Raw genomic sequence first — 18119 nt, 5'->3', positions numbered from 1 at the left:
TGTCTGAAGAAAAGCTGTGGTATGGGAACCAGTCGCTGGATTCCCTGCAGAGCTGGCCTGTAATCGAGCACCCCTTGATGACCTGTCAGCCCCTCAGGTGACCTGCCCGTCTCCCTGCCTCTCCTGGGCACAAAAATGCTCGTTAATCCTCTTAAACCAAGTGGTGTCTGCCCTGCTTTTTGCTGCTCCTGGCTTTGGAATGAGGACATCACCCCTGCCTTCCCACGTCTCCTGTCTCTTGCTCCAGCCCATGGGAGATGCCTCCTTCCCGGTGGCTGGGTGCGAGGTTGGTGTTGGGCAGGTCCCTCACTTGGTCTCTGTCAATGGCAGCCTGGGCCCATGGCAGGAGAGAAGGGTTCATGTCCTCAGGCTGTAGTGAGGATGATAATAACACAAATTACTCCAAGCAGTCGATGCTGCCTGTGGCCACTGTGCCCTTCAGCATCCACTGGAAATCAGATGTCACATCTTCAGGGTATGAATCTGGAGTGATGAGGAAGAGGAGGAGGAGGATGCTTTGCTCCGCCTCACCTTGGGGATAATCTCTCTGTCACTCTGCCTGGAGGGATGAGCTCATGCTGTGAGAGCTCCTCTTTTAGACCTGCTTTCCTTTCAAAGCTGGCACATGTTTATTTTGAACTTAAAATGAGATGATTTTGTTTCCAACGTTAACCCTTGGGTTGCTATTTTCTGTTTCCTCCCACCTGGCATTTTGCAGCACCATTCCTGTCACTGACGAGAGTCATGAACAACGGGATGCTGCTGGATCAGCACCAGTGTCCAGAGGGTCTTGATGTCCCCAACAGATCCAGCAGCAGCCCAGGTGGTAGAACTGCCACTCTGCTTTTTAGCTCTGTGAAGGGGATGACATGGCTGGGGAGGGAGAGGGCTCTGAACCCAAGCTTGTTGGGGGAGTAATTCAAAACAATCTTAGGAAACTGAAGAAAAAGCCTGAAAATGCAGGATGCAATTCCAGGCACAGGAATAGCAGTTGGGCAGCAACAATCAGCGCCTCGAGGGGAGCCACTTTCCCAGTGGCACTGGGGTCATGCTGGCTCATGAGCACGGCAGGAATAAGGGTCCTGCTGCGGCAGATGAAACAGAGAAACAGACTTTGTACAAACTTGGAATGGAAATGGCTGCTGCAGGGAGATGGAGCGACCTGCTCAACACATCTGCTGTGAACAGACTGATGTGCTGGATGGGGATGCAGTGGCACATGCTCAGTGAGGGAGCTCTTCCCAAGCACCCCAGTAGGGTGAAGAGGGGGACCAAGTGCTCCCAACACCTCATCCAGCCCTCAGGATTTGATGTTTCAGACATCAGCCTGAATCTCCCTTCACTGACTCAGGTTTTGCCCTGATATGCTGGTGTTGCCTTGCCCAGGCAAGGCGATCCCCCTGCTCCTGCCCGGCAGCATCCCAGAGCCGTGTGCTCATGTCCAGGAGGAGGGACAGTGCTTGGTACCCTGGTTGGCACCCAGGGTGCTGCCACAGGGCTGGTGCCCCCTGGGAGAGCTGGCTGGCCGGGTCCCTACTAGTTGCCCTCATCTGGGCATTTTTAGAAGCAAAGTGTAGTTTAATTGTGAGAAGGCGAGCGGCAGCCTCGGGAGGGGAAGCTGGGCAGCAGCGATAGGGCAGCTCCTTCCGCAGGCAGTGCCAGTGCAGCTCCAGCCACTGGGGCCAGACGCCTCCGGGAGTCAGCACTGGGGCCCATCCCAACCCGATTCCACTGGGAACCTCTGCTGACTCCAAAGTTTGCACCATGAACCTCCCTGCATGGGGCCAGCAGGCACAGCAATGGCCCAGGGATCCTCACTGCTGTGAGTACCCCCATCCCATCCAGGCCCCCATCCCACCCAGCCCTCCCAGACCCCAGCTGAGCTGCACCCACCCCAATGGGGGCTGGGGGGGCTGACGGGGGCCAGTGTTCCTTGGGCTCCAGCTCACAGGCGCCAGCGGCTGTTTTTAGCCCAGAGAAAGTCCAATGTTTTGAGATTTTCTATTTTGAGCAGCAAAGCTGAAGAAGTGGAGCAGCCCCTGACCCCTGGGTGTCTGTGTGGAGCAGGGCTGGCAGCCAGGCAGGGTGGGTGTGGGGCAGCTTCTGCCCCCAAGGGGGATGTGGTTGCCCCCGGGTCTTCGCCCCACAGCTGCCTCCGTGGCCTCTTGCACGTCAGGCTGTGCCAGAGCCTGTTCCCATACGATCCCATCTCTAACACTCTCCCAAGGGAGAACAGCCCTTCCGGCACTGGGATATCATTCCTCCTTTCCCTCCTGCAGCAAGATCCCAGTAAAGCTCCTGAGCAGGACATGGGGTGTTCCACCCCAGATCTGCAACCCTTGTACTCCACCATGGGTACGTGTGTGCCCTCACAGAGCCCCTGTGATGTGGCACAGCTGGCATGTCCCCAGAGGGGATGGCCCTGGCAAAGAGGCACAGGGCTCAGACTGGGCTGCTGTGGTGGCACAGCCGGCTCAGCCCAGTGCTGGTGATGCTGCCGCATGGAGGGTTTTGTCTCCTCGCAGCAGCCGTGGAGTCCATCCCCTGCACAAGAGAATGCTGGAGGACACAGACATCCATCTGGGAGTGGGGAGGGCTGGTACTCACTGGAGCTGCCACAGCAATTTGTCACCACCACTGCTTCAAGGGAGACGTGTGGGGTGACGAAGGTGAAAACGGGTGCTGGCAGTTGGTGCCGCTTGCTGGGCTCCCCAGAGGCAGATGCCAGCCCCAGGCACAGGCTTTAGTCTCGTTTTATTCAATCCTGCATTTCCAGAAGCACCTCGAGCTGCACACCAGCACTGCCATCCAGGGTCTGTGCTGGGGCCAGGTGCTGTGAACGCTGAGTGGGGCTGGGGGGCCACATCCCCGGTGTCCCAGTGGGTCCCTAAGTGCGGTACCGGCGGGGGATGGCGAGGAGCCGGCGGAAGGCAGCACGGAAGTCCCGGTTGAAGAGGGTGTAGATGAGGGGGTTGACGCTGCTGTTGCAGTAGCCGATCCAGAAGAAGAAGTTGAAGAGGGGCTTGGAGATGTGGCAGCCCTGCCCACAGAGAGCCCCCAGGCTGTAGGTGAAGAAGAAGGGGAACCAGCACAGCACGAAGGCCCCCATCACCACAGCCAGCACGACGGTGAAGCGCCGCTCCCGCGCCCGCACCAGCCGCCGGCGGCACAGCAGCACGCTCTGGTGCTGGCTCCGGCGCCGCCATCCCGGCATCCCAACGCCTGACCCCCTTCCATCGCCGCTGGCGGGGCGCGGGGAGCGGGCAGCGAGCAGGGTGGCCGTCCGCCGGGTAGTCAGGCGGTAGATGCGGCAGTAGACGGCGACCATGACGAGGCAGGGGATGAAGAAGGAGGCGGCGCAGGAGGCGAGCACGTACCAGGTCTCCTGGCTCAGCGGCCGCGGCCGCAGGAGCGGTGGCAGTGCCACCAGGGCCGCCGCCGCCCAGACCGCCCCGATCATGCCCTTCACCCGCCGTGGGCTGCGGCGCAGGTTGAGCCGCGCTGCCCGTGTGACGGCCCAGTAGCGATCGAGGCTGATGGCACAGAGGTGCCCGATGGATGCGGTGCAGAGCAGCACGTCCAGCGCCAGGTACAGGCTACACCACAGCCCACCAAAGTACCAGTAGCCCATCACCTCGTTGGCCAGCGAGAAGGGCAGGACGAGGATGGCCACCAGGATGTCTGCCAAGGCCAGGGACACCAGGAAGAGGTTCTGTGGGGCTTGCAGGGCCCGGCTGGTGTAGATGGCCACCACCACCAGAGCGTTGCCCACCAGTGTGGCCAGCAGGACGGACAGGGCAGCCAGCAAGATGAGCCCTGTGGCTGCAGGTGAGTGTGGGGCGCTGCCGGCGCCGCTGCCGTTACCGGAGCTGTTGGGAAGGGTGCTGGCTGGCTCCATGCTGGCCCGGCCCCTCAAGCAGATGAAGCCCCATGGGGCTTTCCCCCGCCCTGCTCACCGGTCCCGAAGCATCTGCGGGCACAGCCCCAGCATCGCTGAGTCCCTGGGGGGTTCTCCCGGCCGCCACCACTCCTGCACTAACCCGGTCTGGTGGCGAGGTCGTCCTGGCCCAGTGGTTGCCCAGTCAGGCATGCGGGACAGCAGGAGTGCCGAGAACACAGAGAGGCTCCCACGGCAGCGCTGCTGGCTCTGCTGGTCCTAGTCCGGAGGAGGGCGGGCGGGAAGGAGGGAGGGAGGGAAGGGTGGGCCGATATCGCTGGCAGGAACCCAAACATCTGTGGGCAGTGGGAGAAGCTGTCATTGCCGCTTAAAGGGCTCCCTTCAGGGTCACCACGGCAGGAGGGCTTCTGCAATGGGTGCCAGGGTGCCCGGTGGTGCAGGGGCACTGCCCAACCATGCCGAGTCATCATCCTGCTGATGATCCCAGCCCAGCAGCACCACAGCAGCCCAGCACCTTGCTGGCTGCCCTGTGCTGTGCCTCGCTCACTGATACGCTGCTGTGGCACAGAGTGGGGCACTATGGACCCTGCCAGCTCAGTCCTTCGGGGACAAGGCAGGTGGAAGAAGATGCTGCCCGTGACACCTCAGTACAGCTGGCTACAGACCTCGGAGTTTAGCTGTGGCAGCATCACCACATGCCCCGCAGCACCAGCAGAGTGTTTGGTGTGCCCCCAGCACCAGCTGGGCTGAGCAGTGGTGGTGTGTGAGAAACGGGGAGGATGGTGGGGGTGGGGTACCTATGACCGCAGGGTTTGCAGAGGGAGGACCCAAAGAGACACACATCTGGGGCATGGGCACTTCCCCTTTATTAGACACCAGCCGCCACAGGAGCAGCAGCCCCGGGTGTGCATCACCAGCTAGAGCCGTGTGGCACCGTGAGGGAGCGGGCGAGGGGAGCCCACCCGGATGGTGGGGCTGGGCATCTCCTCGGGGTAGGAGAGGGCGGGGTTGTCCAGCCCCAGCCTGGCCTTGTCGCGGGGAGAGCCCTCGTGCTCCTCCCAGCCCTCGGCGCTGCGGCAGCGGTCAGTGCAGCACAGGGTGGCCTGGGTGATGACGCGGTCGAGGGGCTGCAGGGAGTGCATCCAGGCGGGGAGGAAGTCCCAGGTCTGCAGCCACTTGGGCAGGCGGCCGGGGCTGTGCGCCTGCAGCGCGTTCACCAGCCCCACGAAGAAGAGGAGGCCGAGGAAGGGCGCGCCCACCCCCACCAGCGCCCGCCAGCCCGCCATGGAGATGCCGAAGATGAGGGAGGGCAGCAGGAGGAAGCAGATGATGAGGTACAGCACGGCAAACCAGCGGTACTTGGCCGTGCGCTCGCCCAGCGCCTTGGCCATGCGGATGGGCAGGCGGGTGAAGGGCAGCGGGTACCACAGCAGGATGCCCGAGATGTTGAAGAAGAAGTGGCACAGAGCAATCTGTAGGGATGGCATCCCTGTCAAACTGGGCACGTGGGCTTCCCCCACCCCCTGCCCTGCCTGCTGACCCCATCCAACCCAGCCATGGCCCTGGGCTGACTGTACCTGGAAGGAGCTGGCCAGCTTGTCCCCCGGGCTGGCCAGGGCAGCCAGGATGGCAGTGGTGGTGGTGCCAATGTTTGAGCCCAGGGTCAGTGGGTAGGCACGCTCAATGCTGATCACCCCCAGGCCTGTGGGAGAGGCAGCCCATCCATCCCATCTCTCCTGGCAGTGTCACCCCTGTGCTCTCCCAAGGATGCACAGCTCGTCCTGTCCCTCTGAGTGCTTTAGCACCCACAGGCCATGGGCTGGCACATGGCAGGGGACCAGGAATGGCTGGGACTCACCGATCAGGGGTGTGATGGCCGAGGTGAAGACAGAGCTGCTCTGCACCACGAAGGTCATCCCAGCACCCACCACCATGGCAAAGTACCCCGTGAGCCAGCTGAGCGGGTGTGGGAGGTCTGCCACGGCATGGGCATGAGCATGGACACAAACACAGATATGGGCAGGGACACATCAGGGTTGGGGGTCGGGGCAGCCAGGGACAGGTCTGAGGATGGCAGGTGGAGATGGGCATGGGTGACCGTGTGGTATGCGGTCCCCGTCCTACTCACCCGTGTTGATGACCTTCTGGATGGCTTTGGCCACCTGCCCCTTGAGCAGGGAGTTGAGGAGTTTGACCAGGAGGATGAGGCAGGTGCAGAGCACGACGAGGGACCCGGCCAGCAGCACCAGCCCCACAGCCAGGTCGGGCAGTGGTGTGTCGGTGAAGAGGTGCTTGCCTGCCCCACAGCACGGCTGGGCAAGGGGCTGGGGCCAGCCCGGCCCCGCTCACAAACCTGACCCCACAGACAGCCCCACACCCAGACCCCAGCCCAGCATCTCCCAGCCCTGAGCCATGTCATGGCTCCAGCACTTCTCCATCACGTGTACAACCCCCAGCCCCGCCTGCACCTCCCCAGCCCCATGCCCTGTGCCCCAGCCCTGCCCAAGCCCTCCACACCCACTCACACTTCTGCCTGGTGATGTTGTGGAGGACCTCGATGCCCTTACTGCTGCAGTGGCCGGGGGATGTGCAGTTTGGGGGGGGCCCAAGTCCCACAGTGGCCATCTGCAGGGAGAAGGTGGGCTACAGCTGCCTCCACAGTGTCCACAGCCAGCCCTTGCCCACCACCCATCCTCTGTGGGATTGTTTGGTGGCCCCAGCAGGGCCACGGGCCCCACACCTGTGGGGATGCAGGGCCACACCAGACGCGGATGAGGCTCCGGTTGCGCAGGCTCTCGTCCCCTGTTGCGATGCCCGTGATCACAGACTTGTCCAGCTGCAACAACACACGTGTTGGAGAGGGTGCCTGGGGGCTAACAGCTCCCACAGACTGGGGACATCTTCACTGGCATGGGGACACCACTGCCAGCCTGGGGACACTTGGATACAACCACCATCAAAGGGACACCAGTGCTGGGGACATCACCACCAGCCTGGGGCACACCATGCTGGCGAACACAACAGCTGAGGAGACCTGGATGATGAGCTTGGTGAAGGGCTCTGTGATGATCTTCAGCAGGTCGGGGGCATCCTTCCCGCTGCGGATGTTGAAGGTGGCCACGACCAGGCGGGTGACGTGGTGCAGGTACCCACTCACCACCTCCAGTGGCAGCAGCACCAGCACCGACAGCCAGTTGAAGCAGTCGTGCACCGTGGCACCGGCGAAGGCTCTGTGCAGAGCAGAGGAGCTCGTTGGCATGGGGTGGTCCTGAGGAGCAGCCCCCAGCCCCCAAGTCTCCTCTGACCCATCCAGCTCTCACCGTTTGAACTCACTGCGGTCACCAGCCTGCATGAGGGCCACGATGGTGTTGGTGACCGAGGTGCCGATGTTGGAGCCCATGATGATGGGGATGGCAGAGCGCACCTCCAGCACTGGGGACAGAGAGACCTGCTAGCCTCACATGGCCTGGCTTAGGGTGACCCCATCCAGCCATCCCCTCCTCCAGCCTCAGCTCCCCAGGAGCCTCATGGACACACTCACACCCTGAGGAGACCATGCTGACGATGATGGAGGTGGAGGTGGAGGAGCTCTGCACCAGCACGGTCACCAGGATGCCCACCACCAACCCAGCCACTGGATTGGAGAGGATGGCGTTGTCCTTGAAGATGTCCCCCGCCACCTTTCCTGTAAGGGAATGTGAGCACAGGCTGCTGGCACTGCCAGTGCCACCAGGTTCCCAGGCATCCCTGCCACCCTACTACCTCCAGCCAGCTGGAAGGCAGAGCTGAGCACGTCCAGAGAGCACACGAAGAGGTACAGGAACCCAAACATCAGGGGCACCTTTAGAAGGGAGACACAGAAGGACTGGACCCTGGCCCAGCACCCGAGCTCTGTGCAAGACAAGAGAGAGTGTTAAACTCCTGCTGTGGCATGGCCCTGGTTCCTCAGGCTCCTACAGCCTTATGCAGTTCTCTCAGCTCCTGGCAGCACAGGGCTCATGTCCCCAGCTATGCCACCTCTCCCTGGGTCCCCTCCATCTCCTCCCACCCTGGAGTGCCTTGTGCCAACTGTCCCATTGTCCCTCAGTCCTTCCCACATCACCCCAGGATGCTCAGGGTCTCCCCATCAGCACTCCCATCCTGGCACCCCACAGTCCTGGCACACCAAGTGCCCCAGGTGCCTCTGTCAGGTCTCTGGGGTGTTCCCCAGCCCTTGTGCTGTGTGAGACCCCCACCACCTGCGGGGTCTCACCTGGCTTCTGCAGCTCATCCAAGCCCAGGCGGTGCCCCTGCCAGGACAGTGCATCCAGCTCGTAGCGCTCCCGGCCCTCACGCAGGCGCCCCGGGGAGCCGGGGCAGGGGAAGCCATGGTCAGGGCAAGGCACAGCACTGACAGTGAAGGGGCAGGTGTGGGCAGCCGGCAGCCGGTGCAGAGCTGGGGAGAGAGGGCACCTATGGTACAGCTCTGTCCTCGCAGGGGCCTCCCTACAGAGGAGACCCCAGCACTGCCTGGGCCAGAAGCAGAGCTGAGCCAGGCGAGGAAGAGGAGGAGGGCTGGTGGCACCTACCTTGGGGGCTGGGGCAGTAGGCAAACTGTGGCCCGTGCACCACCCTTCCTCCCCGCACTGGGCAGCGACCGGGCAGGACCGGGCTCTCCGTCCGGTAGGGCAGCATCGCTCCTGCTGAGGCTGAGCAGAGGTGGCTGTGTGTCACCACAGCTGTGCTGCACCAACTGCCACGTCCCCCCAAATCCCTGCAGCGCTGGCACCACTGAGGAGCACCATCCCATCATCTGTTGGTACCCTGGGCCACCAGCTGCTGCTGTGCCACCCCAGCGAGCTCCCAAAGGGCAGGGAGGGGGGGCAGGAAGGGGACTCCTCCTGCCCAGGGCCCAGCTCACCTGGGGCTGGCCGGGCACTCAGGGCAGTGCCACTTCCACATGCCACATCCACGCGTCCCTCCAGCGAAGTGGTCCGTGGTGCCCCACGGCCCTTTATACACACGCCAAGAGCAAAGTCTAAGGAGCCCCGTGTTGCCCCTCACCTCCGCTCGCTGCTCACCTCCTCCCCAGAAATTCCTGCAGTTAATGGGTAACCCCCACCACATCCCACGTCAGCTGCGGCGGATGGGGCACGTGCCCCCGGGGTACCGCGCCCCTGGCACTCCCCAACTCGCCTGCCCGGGGTCTGGGTAAGCGGCAGTGATGAGCAAAGCCGGGGCACTGCTGGAGCCGAGGGGTCGAGGGCCGAGCAGCCTCAGCTCTCCATCATTTGGTGCCAGGTGGTTCATCCACTGCACGAGAGGAGGAGGAAGAGGAGAAGGGCTTGGTGCTGGTGCTGCTGGGGCATCACAAACCAGAGGTGAGGCCACGCACACATCCAGCACCTTCAGTGCCATTGGAGCATCAGCCATGAGGGACCCAGCTCTGCCCAGGGCACAATGTCCTCACTCCCAGGGCATTGGTGGTGGGTGACGCCAACACCGGTGTGATCCCTGTGTCCTGCCACTGGTGGTGATGGTGGCACGCAGCCCAGCTCTGCCTGTGCCAGCGGCTCCGTGTGGGGCAGCCAGCAGTGCTGTGAGGGCTGTGTGGGGCAGAGCCTGCGTCTCCCTGGCACCACATCTCCCCGGCGCGTGCGATGGGTGGGCAGGAGAGGAGCGAGGCCAGCGCTGCCGTCACCACCTCCTCGGCCCTGTTTATCATTACCTGCTGCTCACACACCTCCAGCCAAGTTTCCATCCACCCACAGGACACCCAGCCGGCTCATGTCCACAGCTGTCCAGGGGAGAGACAGTGGCCAAAGGGCCCTCCAGCCCCGGTGCCTGTGGGAGTGGGCACAAAGCTGTTCAGTTGCCACATCCCCATTTCCCCAGGATCAAGCACATCCAGGACCCATCACCATAGATGAGCCAGGTGCAAATGTATGGGGGGAACAAGGGCAGATCCCTCGGGTACTCCAGGGCACTCAGGGACTGCCTGGGGTACCTGTGCCACTGCTAGAACATCACTGAGCCACCTCCACTGAGTCACAGACTGATGGAGCTGAATGCCCGGGAGGTGCCACAGCAGGGGACACGTCCTGGCTCCGCAGGGCCTGGGGACCCTTCTGTCCAGGGGGGCAGGGGTGCAGCCAGTGTGCAGGAGGCTGGTGTCCGCACTTGCCCCGTGCCCAGGGGCTCTTGGCCAGCTGCCCCCACAATCATTAACCCAGTGAGGCCCTGGCAGCTCTGGCTGTCACTCATTGACAGAGTCGGGGCTGAAGTCCTTGGCCGTGCCGGCCCTGCAGCTTCCCCTACTCCGTCAGCAGTGCCGGGAAAACAAACTCCTGGCACTGCCCCTTGCTGCCAGTCAGGGTGGCACTGGAGCCAAGGGCTGGCCCCAGCTCTGCCATGGGCCTGGGAGGGTTCCATGGGGGACAGGGAGGTTGAGGGGACATTGCTGCTGGGAAAAGAACCATCCAGCCTTGATGACAGAGAAGGAAAGAAAGGCACATCCAGGCAACGCTCTTTATTTCCCCTGGTTCCACACCACAGACAGAACTGAGCAGCATCACAGAGACACAGGGGGGCTCTGACTAAGGCCACAGGGCTGCAGCTGGCTGTGGTGGCATGGGACTGGGTGGCCATGCCCCCATTTCTGGGCAAGCCTGAGTGCCCTGGGTCACCCCTCTGCCTCTGGCCAGGCAGTGGTGACAGACTGGTTACGCAAGGCACAGCCAGAAAGGGCTCTGGCATGTATGGACTGTGGAGGGATCTCCTGGCTGCTGTTGGGGGAATGTCTCCATCACACATTCTGTCCGGGACCTCTGGGGACACTGGGCTGCTGGGCATGGGGACCAACAGGGTACAGCCAGGACTGGCAGATCCTAGGCTCGAGGCTACAGCCCAGCACAGCTGCTGGCAGGAATGACAGGCTGGGCACACACTGGGGACCTGCACAGCAGGCTGAGGTGCTCAGCACACAGGGGTGCTGCATGCTGCTGGCACCAAGCAGAGCTGTACCCAAAGGCTGAGCACCCGCAGCCCCAGTGGGGATGGGGCAGAGGGGATATGGGGATTTGCTCCTGTGTGTCCCTCAGCAGCCACCCACACAAGATCTCCAGTGAGGAGGAGGAAGGCTTTTTTGGCACAATCTGCTGGCTCTGCCTCTGTCTGCCTGGGGCAGGAACCATGTGCCCTGCTCCAAGCAGTGCTACTGCGGCAGGATCAGGCCACGCTCACGCAATGCAGATGTAACAACCTGCCCGGGGCACAGCCTGGCAGGGCCATGCTCACCCTCCCCAGGAAGGGTGGACTTGCAAATCAACAACGGGGCAGCCCTGTTCCCACGGGGCCAGGGACTGGATCTGGCTCTCAGCTCCGGGCACATGTTCTCCTGACCCTGCCTGCCCACAGCACCGGAGTTCAGGACTGGAGCCTGCCTTTCCTCCCCACCCACCCTGTCTACCCTACACACCCTTCACTGGGAAGGGAGCTTTCCCCACCCAAACAGTGAGTGGGGCTGTGCCAGCCTGACACAGACAGGATGTGCTGGGCAGGCAGCTCTGCTGCAGGCAGAGCCACTGGGCAGGACAGTGCCAGGCATGCACGGGACGTTGCAAAGTGCTTTGCAACGGGGGTTCAAACTATGTACAGGACTCCCTTGATGTGCACCGGGATGTGGCCCCACAGACGGGCATGGCAGCTGCTCAGCCACTCACAGTGACACGACACGACAGTTTGGGACAGGATGTGGACGAATCTGCAGTCCGGGCAGTGTCGGCGGTGCAGGGCAGGGGCTGTCGGGCCCGTGTTGAACCCCGGCATGGCCTGGGGGTGCCACGCGCCGGGTGTGGACGTGCAGCAGGACTCATCAGAGCTTGTGGTCGAACGAAGGCTGAGCCAGCGCAGGCTCTTCCTGAGGGAGGCTGTTTCCCTCAGAGTCAGGCTGAGGGGCACTGGGTTGATCTGACCCCTCGCAGGCACTGTTGTCCTGCACGGGGAGCTGGAGGAAGTCAGGCAGGACCAGGTCCTCCTTAGAGAGCAGCCCACGCTGGTCGTTGGCCCGGCAGCTCTGGGCACGGTTCAGCAGCTCCACCAGCCCTGGGGAAATGCAGATCATGCACCTGAGCCAGGCACTGGGGCTTTGTCCTAGCACCTCGGCTGCCCTCTCCACCTGACATGACCCTGAACATGTCCCAGGCACAGCACCTGCACCTTCTCCCTGCTCCACGCCAGACCCCAAGACCCCATAGCCCATTCCCAGCTTCACCGGACCCCGCACCCATCCCCAGATCACCAGGGGCTCTGCATCCTTCGGCCTGTGTTTTGTCCCAACCCCTCAGGTTTCAGACATGCCAGGTCTCACCTTCCAGGTCATATGTGCGGCGGTTGAGGTTCATGGCAGCTGAAGCCCGTGGCCTGGAGAAGGAGGAGGGCACCTCCCACCGCGTGTCAGGCTCTGCTCCTGTTGGGCTTCCCTCCTGCAATGAGCAGCCCAGGCCTCAGCCACAGGGCGAGGAGGCAGCGCTCCCCTGGGCTGCGTCCCCATCACCCTCCCACAGCCTGGCTCCTGCCTCAGCACCCACTGCCCAGCCCCGTGGCAAGTGCTGGGGCCACAGCAGAGCCCAGCTTCCCTGTGGACCATGGCAGCAGCTGTGAGGGCATCTCTGACCGGGGCTGGTGGGATTTTATGCTCACCTCACTCCGGAGCAGAGAGGGGGCAGCCGCAGCCTCAGCACTCTCCATCACTCGCACGTCTGCAAGGGAAGTGATGCTCAGTGCCCCATCCCAGCATCCTGGTCCTGGCCCGGCCAGTGACAGGATGGACCTTGTCCCAGGGAGCAGGAGCCATGGCCAGCAGGAAACAGCCTGACGCTGTGAGTGCTCTTCAGGGTGATGTGGCTTGAGGGGACATGGTTTGGGAGGGAGGACACTTTACCTGCTGGTGTTTCCAAGACAAGTTTCTGAGCAGACACTGTGCTGACCAGCTTCTCCAGGTCCAGGGTGGCTGGCTCACCTTGCTGCAATAGGAACAGCAGCCAGTGTCACACTCGCTGTGGCACAGCAAAGGCAGCCAGGCTGAGGACCTGCTTGTCCAGACCCCACTGTGCCAGCTCAGGGAACACCCACTGGTCCCTCCCAGCACGCAGTGGGGTGTATGGCCCATACCAAAACCTGTGATTTTACGAGCCCACAGGCTGCCCCTAGCACACACCACTGCTCCCCACCACCTACTCACAGCCTGAGCCCCAAACCCAGGGCTCCCCCCAAACCACAGGGGCTGGGCTGTGCCTGCTGAGGCCCGAGCCTCACCCTGCGCAGCAGCGCCCGCTCCACGCTCACGCCGTACTTCCCCAGCACGGGCTGCAGCGCTTCCCGGATGCGCTTGGTGGACCTGGCTGTGATGCGGATGGTCTTGTTGAGGGAAGAGATTTCCAGGCTGCAGAGGGGGAGAAGAGGTTGTTGCAGGCAAATATGGACAGGCAGGAGCAGAGCCAGAGCACTTGGGACTGCCTGGGGGACTGGGTTTGAGGCACTGTGGATGGCCAACAGCATCAGCCCCAAAGCTCCCACTCACTCAAAGCTTATCCTGTTCTCCAGCTTCACCTCCTGGTCTGCCAACACGGAGCATTCCTGGTCCAGCACCAGCGCTTTCTGCAAGAGCCAAACCATCAGGAGAGAGCCAGCAGAGTGGCACGTGGTCCCAGCGCAGGGATGGTTTGGCTGGCAGAAACCCTGCTCCCCCCTGCCTGCCCTACCTGCTCATTCCCCACCAGGTAGACCTTGATGTCAGGGAGGCTGAAGCCGCGTTTCTCGCATATCCCCACCAGCATGTCCCGGATGGAGTGGCCGGGCCGGATGGAGGCCAGCGAGGCCGTGCCGTCGGGCAGGTACACACAGCAGTACTTCATGGGCTTGGCCGGCAGCTCTGCCTCGCTGCCCCCCAGGCTCTTCTGTTGGCCCTGAGGGAGGGATGCGGCGGGATGAGCCCAGCCAGTGGCAGCGTGGTGCCGTGGGATTGGCGTGGTGCCGACTCACCTCCGTGCAGGGGCTGGCGGCTGTGCTGGCCGAGGACAAGAAGCCCAGGTCCAGGCTGGCTGAGGAGTTGAGTGAGCCCTGGGACTCCCTCCACAGCATGGCGCTCCTGCCGCCTTCTCCCCCCTCTAGGACAGACAGAGGGATGGTGGTAGGGACGTGAACACCCCTCAGGGTGGTGTGGCCCCTCTGTCCTGCTCAGCACAGCACCCACCTGCCCAGGAGGGCTCCCGCCGCTCTCCCTTCCTGAAGGACCGGCGAGGGCTGCGGTTGGCACCACTGCCCGCTGTCTCCACGCCCAGTGGCAGGGACTTGCCCAGCTTCAGCTTCGACTTCTGGGGTGAATTGAGCAGCATCTCAGCCTGGGGACATCTGAGGTCTCCCCTTCCCTTTCCTTGGTCTCCTGACTGCTTGTCTGTCCTCAGCCTGGGGCTGAGGAGCAGGGAAGGGACCCAGCACCAAGGGGACATGTCCCCATTCCCCTTTCCCCCACACTCACCTTGCTGAGGTCAGGAGGGGGGCTGCTGCTGCGGGAGTGGGGCCGCAGGTCGGGCAGGGGCTGTCCCTGGCTCTCTGCCCGCAGGCAGGCCTGGTAGAGCGGGGATTTCACGAAACGTGTGTAGCTGTCAAACTTCATCAAGTTGAAGATCTGGAAAGGGAGGATGTGTGTGCTTAAGACCCCTGCCCACCAGTGGCTCCAGCCACTGCCCCATGGCACAGCCCCACGGTGACAGCAGTGATGCTGGTGACATGTGGGGTGGTCCCACAGCCCCCCCCATCCTGCGGGTGGAGCTCAGGTGCTGCCCATACCTGGAGCTGCTGGATGCGAAACATGTCTGGGGAGGGGGTGGCCAGCATGTCCTCCCCAATCCAGGCCTGCTTGTCAATGTTCACAGGGCTGACCGAGTGGCTGGAGAGGAACTCATCGTAGATCCGCCGTGCCTCCTGGGCCAGCTGGGGGAATAGGAGGCCAGGCTGAGACCAGCAACCCCCTCCTCTGTACCACTCCAGGGGAGCCTCTTGCTCACCCCACAGAGACACCTGAGTCCTGGTGAACCAACCTGCCCCAGGACCAGCTCAGTACCTGGACTTCAGGACCAAGTTTTGGGCATGACATGCCAGTCTCTCAGCAAAGGTACAACCTGAGGGAGGAACCATCTCCTGCAGCCACCTGGCTCTGTCCCCATGATCCCCTGTCCATCTCTGCCCTTGGTCTTGTTTGTCCCCCCAGAAACACTCTCCACCCTCTGGCTGTCGCAGGCTGGGAAAACACATCCTGCTCTGGGGGGCAGGCAGTCCCAGCTGTGGCTTTTCAGATGCACATCACATCCATCTTGTTACTCCTACTGCAAGAGCCCACAGCCTGCTCAGCCCCCTAGAAAAGGGGACTGCCAGGACCCCTGGACATGCAGGCTGAATAGATCTGCCCACATCCCTCCCAGCAGCTGTGTGACCAAGCCTGCACAGAGCTGGTACCTGCTGTGTGTCACTGGCTGGGATCTGCTGGAAGCGTTCACATGCCTGCCAAAAGTAGACGTTTTCAGCACTGAACTCCTTCTTGAGGAACTCCTGCAGGGCAGAGAGAGCTGCTGGTCTGGTGGCACCGTGGCTGTGGGACAGTAGGTGTCCAACAGCAGCTGGGAGCAGGCACTGAGCTCTGGGCTGTGGCACTCACAGTGAAGTAGGTGACAGCCACACGGTCCTGCAGCAGTGTCTCGAAGGATTCGGCCCAGCTGACCACAGAGCCCTGTGTGGATCCACACGAGGCCGGTGGGCACGGCAGGCTGTTCACACTGTGGTTGCTGCCACGGGTCCGGGAGGCATTTAACTCTGAGAGAGAAAAAGGGTCAGTTCTTGCTGTCTTCCTGTCCCCCAGCATCACACCCTGGCACCAGCAGCCCTCTGTGTGCCCCATCCGGATTGGAGCTGGTGAGCGCTGGGTAGGGAACATAAGGAGCATCACAGTGGCATCCTTGGAGTCCATGGTGCCACAGCTGGCACTTCCCAGCACAACAGCTCTCCCTGCCAGCGCTGGCAGTTCTGCCCACCCTTGGTGTCATCGTGACTCCACCTGTGACTCATGTCCCGTGGTAAGACAGCCGTGGGGAAGGCACCCAGCCAGCAGGGAAAGCGGAGTGGAAGGGGACACAGATGGCAGACAGAGTGGAGGGAAGCTTGGAAGATGGGCAGAGGTGCCTGAACCCACCTTCTCCATTGCTCTGGCCATGATGAGGGACAAACCCAGCACGTGGAGGGTACAGAAAGTGTCATTTCCAGCTCCCAACCCTGAGGAAACCCCACCTCGGGGAAACCCAGGGTGACCATGTATTCAGAAAGATGGAAGTTCCCGGGGACAACCCCAGCTTTGGAACTGGTTTGACTGGTGTGCAGCTGGAAGCAGGGGGTCATTTGCAAGAGGAGGTAAGGGTATGGAAGCAGTGCTCTCCTGGCAAAGCTGGCAGGAATGGAGGAGGTGTGTCAGGCTGCTCCTTTGCCAGGCTTCCCCCTTATACTCCTGGCGGTCTAAACCACGGGTAACTGGGGCCAAGACAGTCAAATAAACCATCTGAGACATCCAGTGCACAGTGAGACTGACAGACAGACAGACGGACTCCCTCAGACAATCTGGGGCTGGCTGGTACCCAGGTTCTTGCCTCAGGAAACCCCTCATTCCCCAGCACCCCAAAGTGCCAGCTGAGCAGCCAAAGGGAGGGACAGGCACCAGGAGCCAAGTGGGAGGGATGTGGGGACATGGCCAGTCCCAGGCAGAGGGCTCAGCCCTGCACTGTGGGGGCCCTGCCCCCTGCCCATGGCACAGCCTGTGCTGACACAGGACCTCACTGTCTGCTGGCTCCCTGCCCCTGGCACCAGGCTGCCTGTGGGCTTCCCCCTCCCCTGAAGATGATGCTGGCCTCCCGTCCCAGGGCAAAGAGCGGCCTTACCTCCATCTGACACGGCCGGGCCCTGTGGGGGTGGAAAGAAGAGAGGTGAGAGGGGCTGCACGGGATCTGCGGGCCTGGTGGAGTGGTACCTGGGCAGGCAGCAGCACCAGGGCAGGCCCAGTCCGAACCCAGAGCAAGAGACGCTGTCAGCACACACTGCTCTGGTGTCACCTGCCCTGTGGCAGAGGCAGGACACAGGACTTCCAGCCCAGGGCAGCAGGTAGAGTTACAAGGTGGGTGCAGCTTTTCTCCCACCTCCCCATGGCCTGGGGCCAGGCCAGTGATTGGGAAAGGGCAGATGCTATCAGATGTAACCCTGCCACCCCAAGCAAGAAGGGAGGAGAGAAGCAGCCTCCACGGCACAGGAAGAGGAGGGGAGGAGGGGAGGGAAGGAAGGACAACCACAGAGCCCCAGGCAGGCAAACTGCCTGTTCCCTCTTTCCTTGGAGCCTGGAGCTACCGGAGGGCAAATGCCCAAAACCAGAGACCAAGTGCTGCCAGCTCAGGGCACAGCAGGACAGGGTGTCCTGCAGCACCCACTGGGCCCCCCAGGTACCAGCCCTGGGGATGGAATACCCCAGGACCCACAGCAAGCAGGGACTTGGGCAGAGCCTCCGTAACCAAAGCCCAGCCAAGCACTCGCTGCACGGTGCTGTCTCCCATCACCTGCTTGGGGCCACACTGAGGTGGTGCCCACACTCAAGTGATGCCCTTGACCCAGCTGGCCCGTGCCCCCCACCCTGCCAGCCCCACACAACCCCAGCCTACCCCGCACATCTCCGACTGTCTCCACCCTGCCTTTCCCTGCTACCCCACCCCACATGCCTCTGCCACGTCTCTTACCCCAGTCCCATGTCCCTCTATCTTGCCAACTCCTTGCTCCTCCCCATCCATCCCCGCTGCCCACACCCACACAGCCCTGCCGTGCCTGCGCCGCCCAGCCCCACACACACCAGCACTGCTGACTTCTGCGACCCCCTCCCCATCCGCCACTGCTTGTCCATTACCCCGTGCCGCACATCCCCACTTACAACGCTGTCCAAGCCTCCTCATAAACCCCTGCTGCTCATTACCCCAGCCCCACACACTGCTGCCTGCCCTAAAACCCCTCTACGACTCCTCCTGCTTTGGTTCCCCATCCTGCCCTGCCTGCCCAGAACCCGCCTGCCTGTTTCCTGGCTCCATACATCCCTCTGTCTGCCCCTTATCCCCTCCACACGCCCTGCCCGCCCGGTCCGCAATCCCACACATCCCCCGCCTGC

General features: G+C 62.6%; 3 protein-coding genes across 5 annotated transcripts; all 3 read right to left on the bottom strand.

Moving 5' to 3' along the window:
* Positions 1-2887: 2887 nt before the first annotated feature.
* On the bottom strand, positions 2888-3898 carry LOC138118205 (alpha-2Db adrenergic receptor-like). Its single transcript, XM_069029058.1, has one exon. It carries the CDS (start codon positions 3896-3898, stop codon positions 2888-2890), a length of 1011 nt encoding a protein of 336 aa, XP_068885159.1.
* Positions 3899-4742: 844 nt separating this feature from the next.
* On the bottom strand, positions 4743-8896 carry SLC34A1 (solute carrier family 34 member 1). Its single transcript, XM_069029104.1, has 13 exons — positions 8799-8896; positions 8467-8586; positions 8151-8333; positions 7661-7789; positions 7440-7583; positions 7219-7330; positions 6933-7128; positions 6639-6734; positions 6424-6523; positions 6027-6194; positions 5757-5873; positions 5476-5600; positions 4743-5370 (listed from the first exon to the last, which is right to left on the bottom strand). Exons 2-13 carry the CDS (start codon positions 8570-8572, stop codon positions 4816-4818), a joined length of 2031 nt encoding a protein of 676 aa, XP_068885205.1. The 5' UTR covers positions 8573-8586; positions 8799-8896; the 3' UTR covers positions 4743-4815.
* Positions 8897-10391: 1495 nt separating this feature from the next.
* RGS14 (regulator of G protein signaling 14) lies at positions 10392-16351 on the bottom strand. 3 transcript variants are annotated; one of them, XM_069029124.1, is made up of 13 exons: positions 15591-16351; positions 15392-15484; positions 14726-14869; positions 14415-14564; positions 14130-14250; positions 13919-14043; positions 13639-13842; positions 13458-13534; positions 13193-13319; positions 12819-12900; positions 12578-12636; positions 12246-12360; positions 10392-11980 (listed from the first exon to the last, which is right to left on the bottom strand). In XM_069029124.1, exons 1-13 carry the CDS (start codon positions 15897-15899, stop codon positions 11751-11753), a joined length of 1836 nt encoding a protein of 611 aa, XP_068885225.1. In that variant the 5' UTR covers positions 15900-16351; the 3' UTR covers positions 10392-11750. The 3 variants fall into 3 exon arrangements, with proteins under 3 accessions (XP_068885225.1, XP_068885227.1, XP_068885226.1); XM_069029126.1 differs by having other exon boundaries at positions 11944-12003; XM_069029125.1 differs by lacking the exon at positions 10392-11980 and adding an exon at positions 11981-12015.
* Between the last annotated feature and the right edge of the window lie 1768 nt (positions 16352-18119).

The sequence above is a fragment of the Aphelocoma coerulescens genome, chromosome 13 (assembly GCF_041296385.1).
Source record: "Aphelocoma coerulescens isolate FSJ_1873_10779 chromosome 13, UR_Acoe_1.0, whole genome shotgun sequence".
Lineage (NCBI taxonomy): Eukaryota > Metazoa > Chordata > Aves > Passeriformes > Corvidae > Aphelocoma > Aphelocoma coerulescens.
The sequence above is the reverse complement of the archived record's forward strand: the minus strand, read 5'-3'. Positions and strand labels throughout refer to the sequence as shown.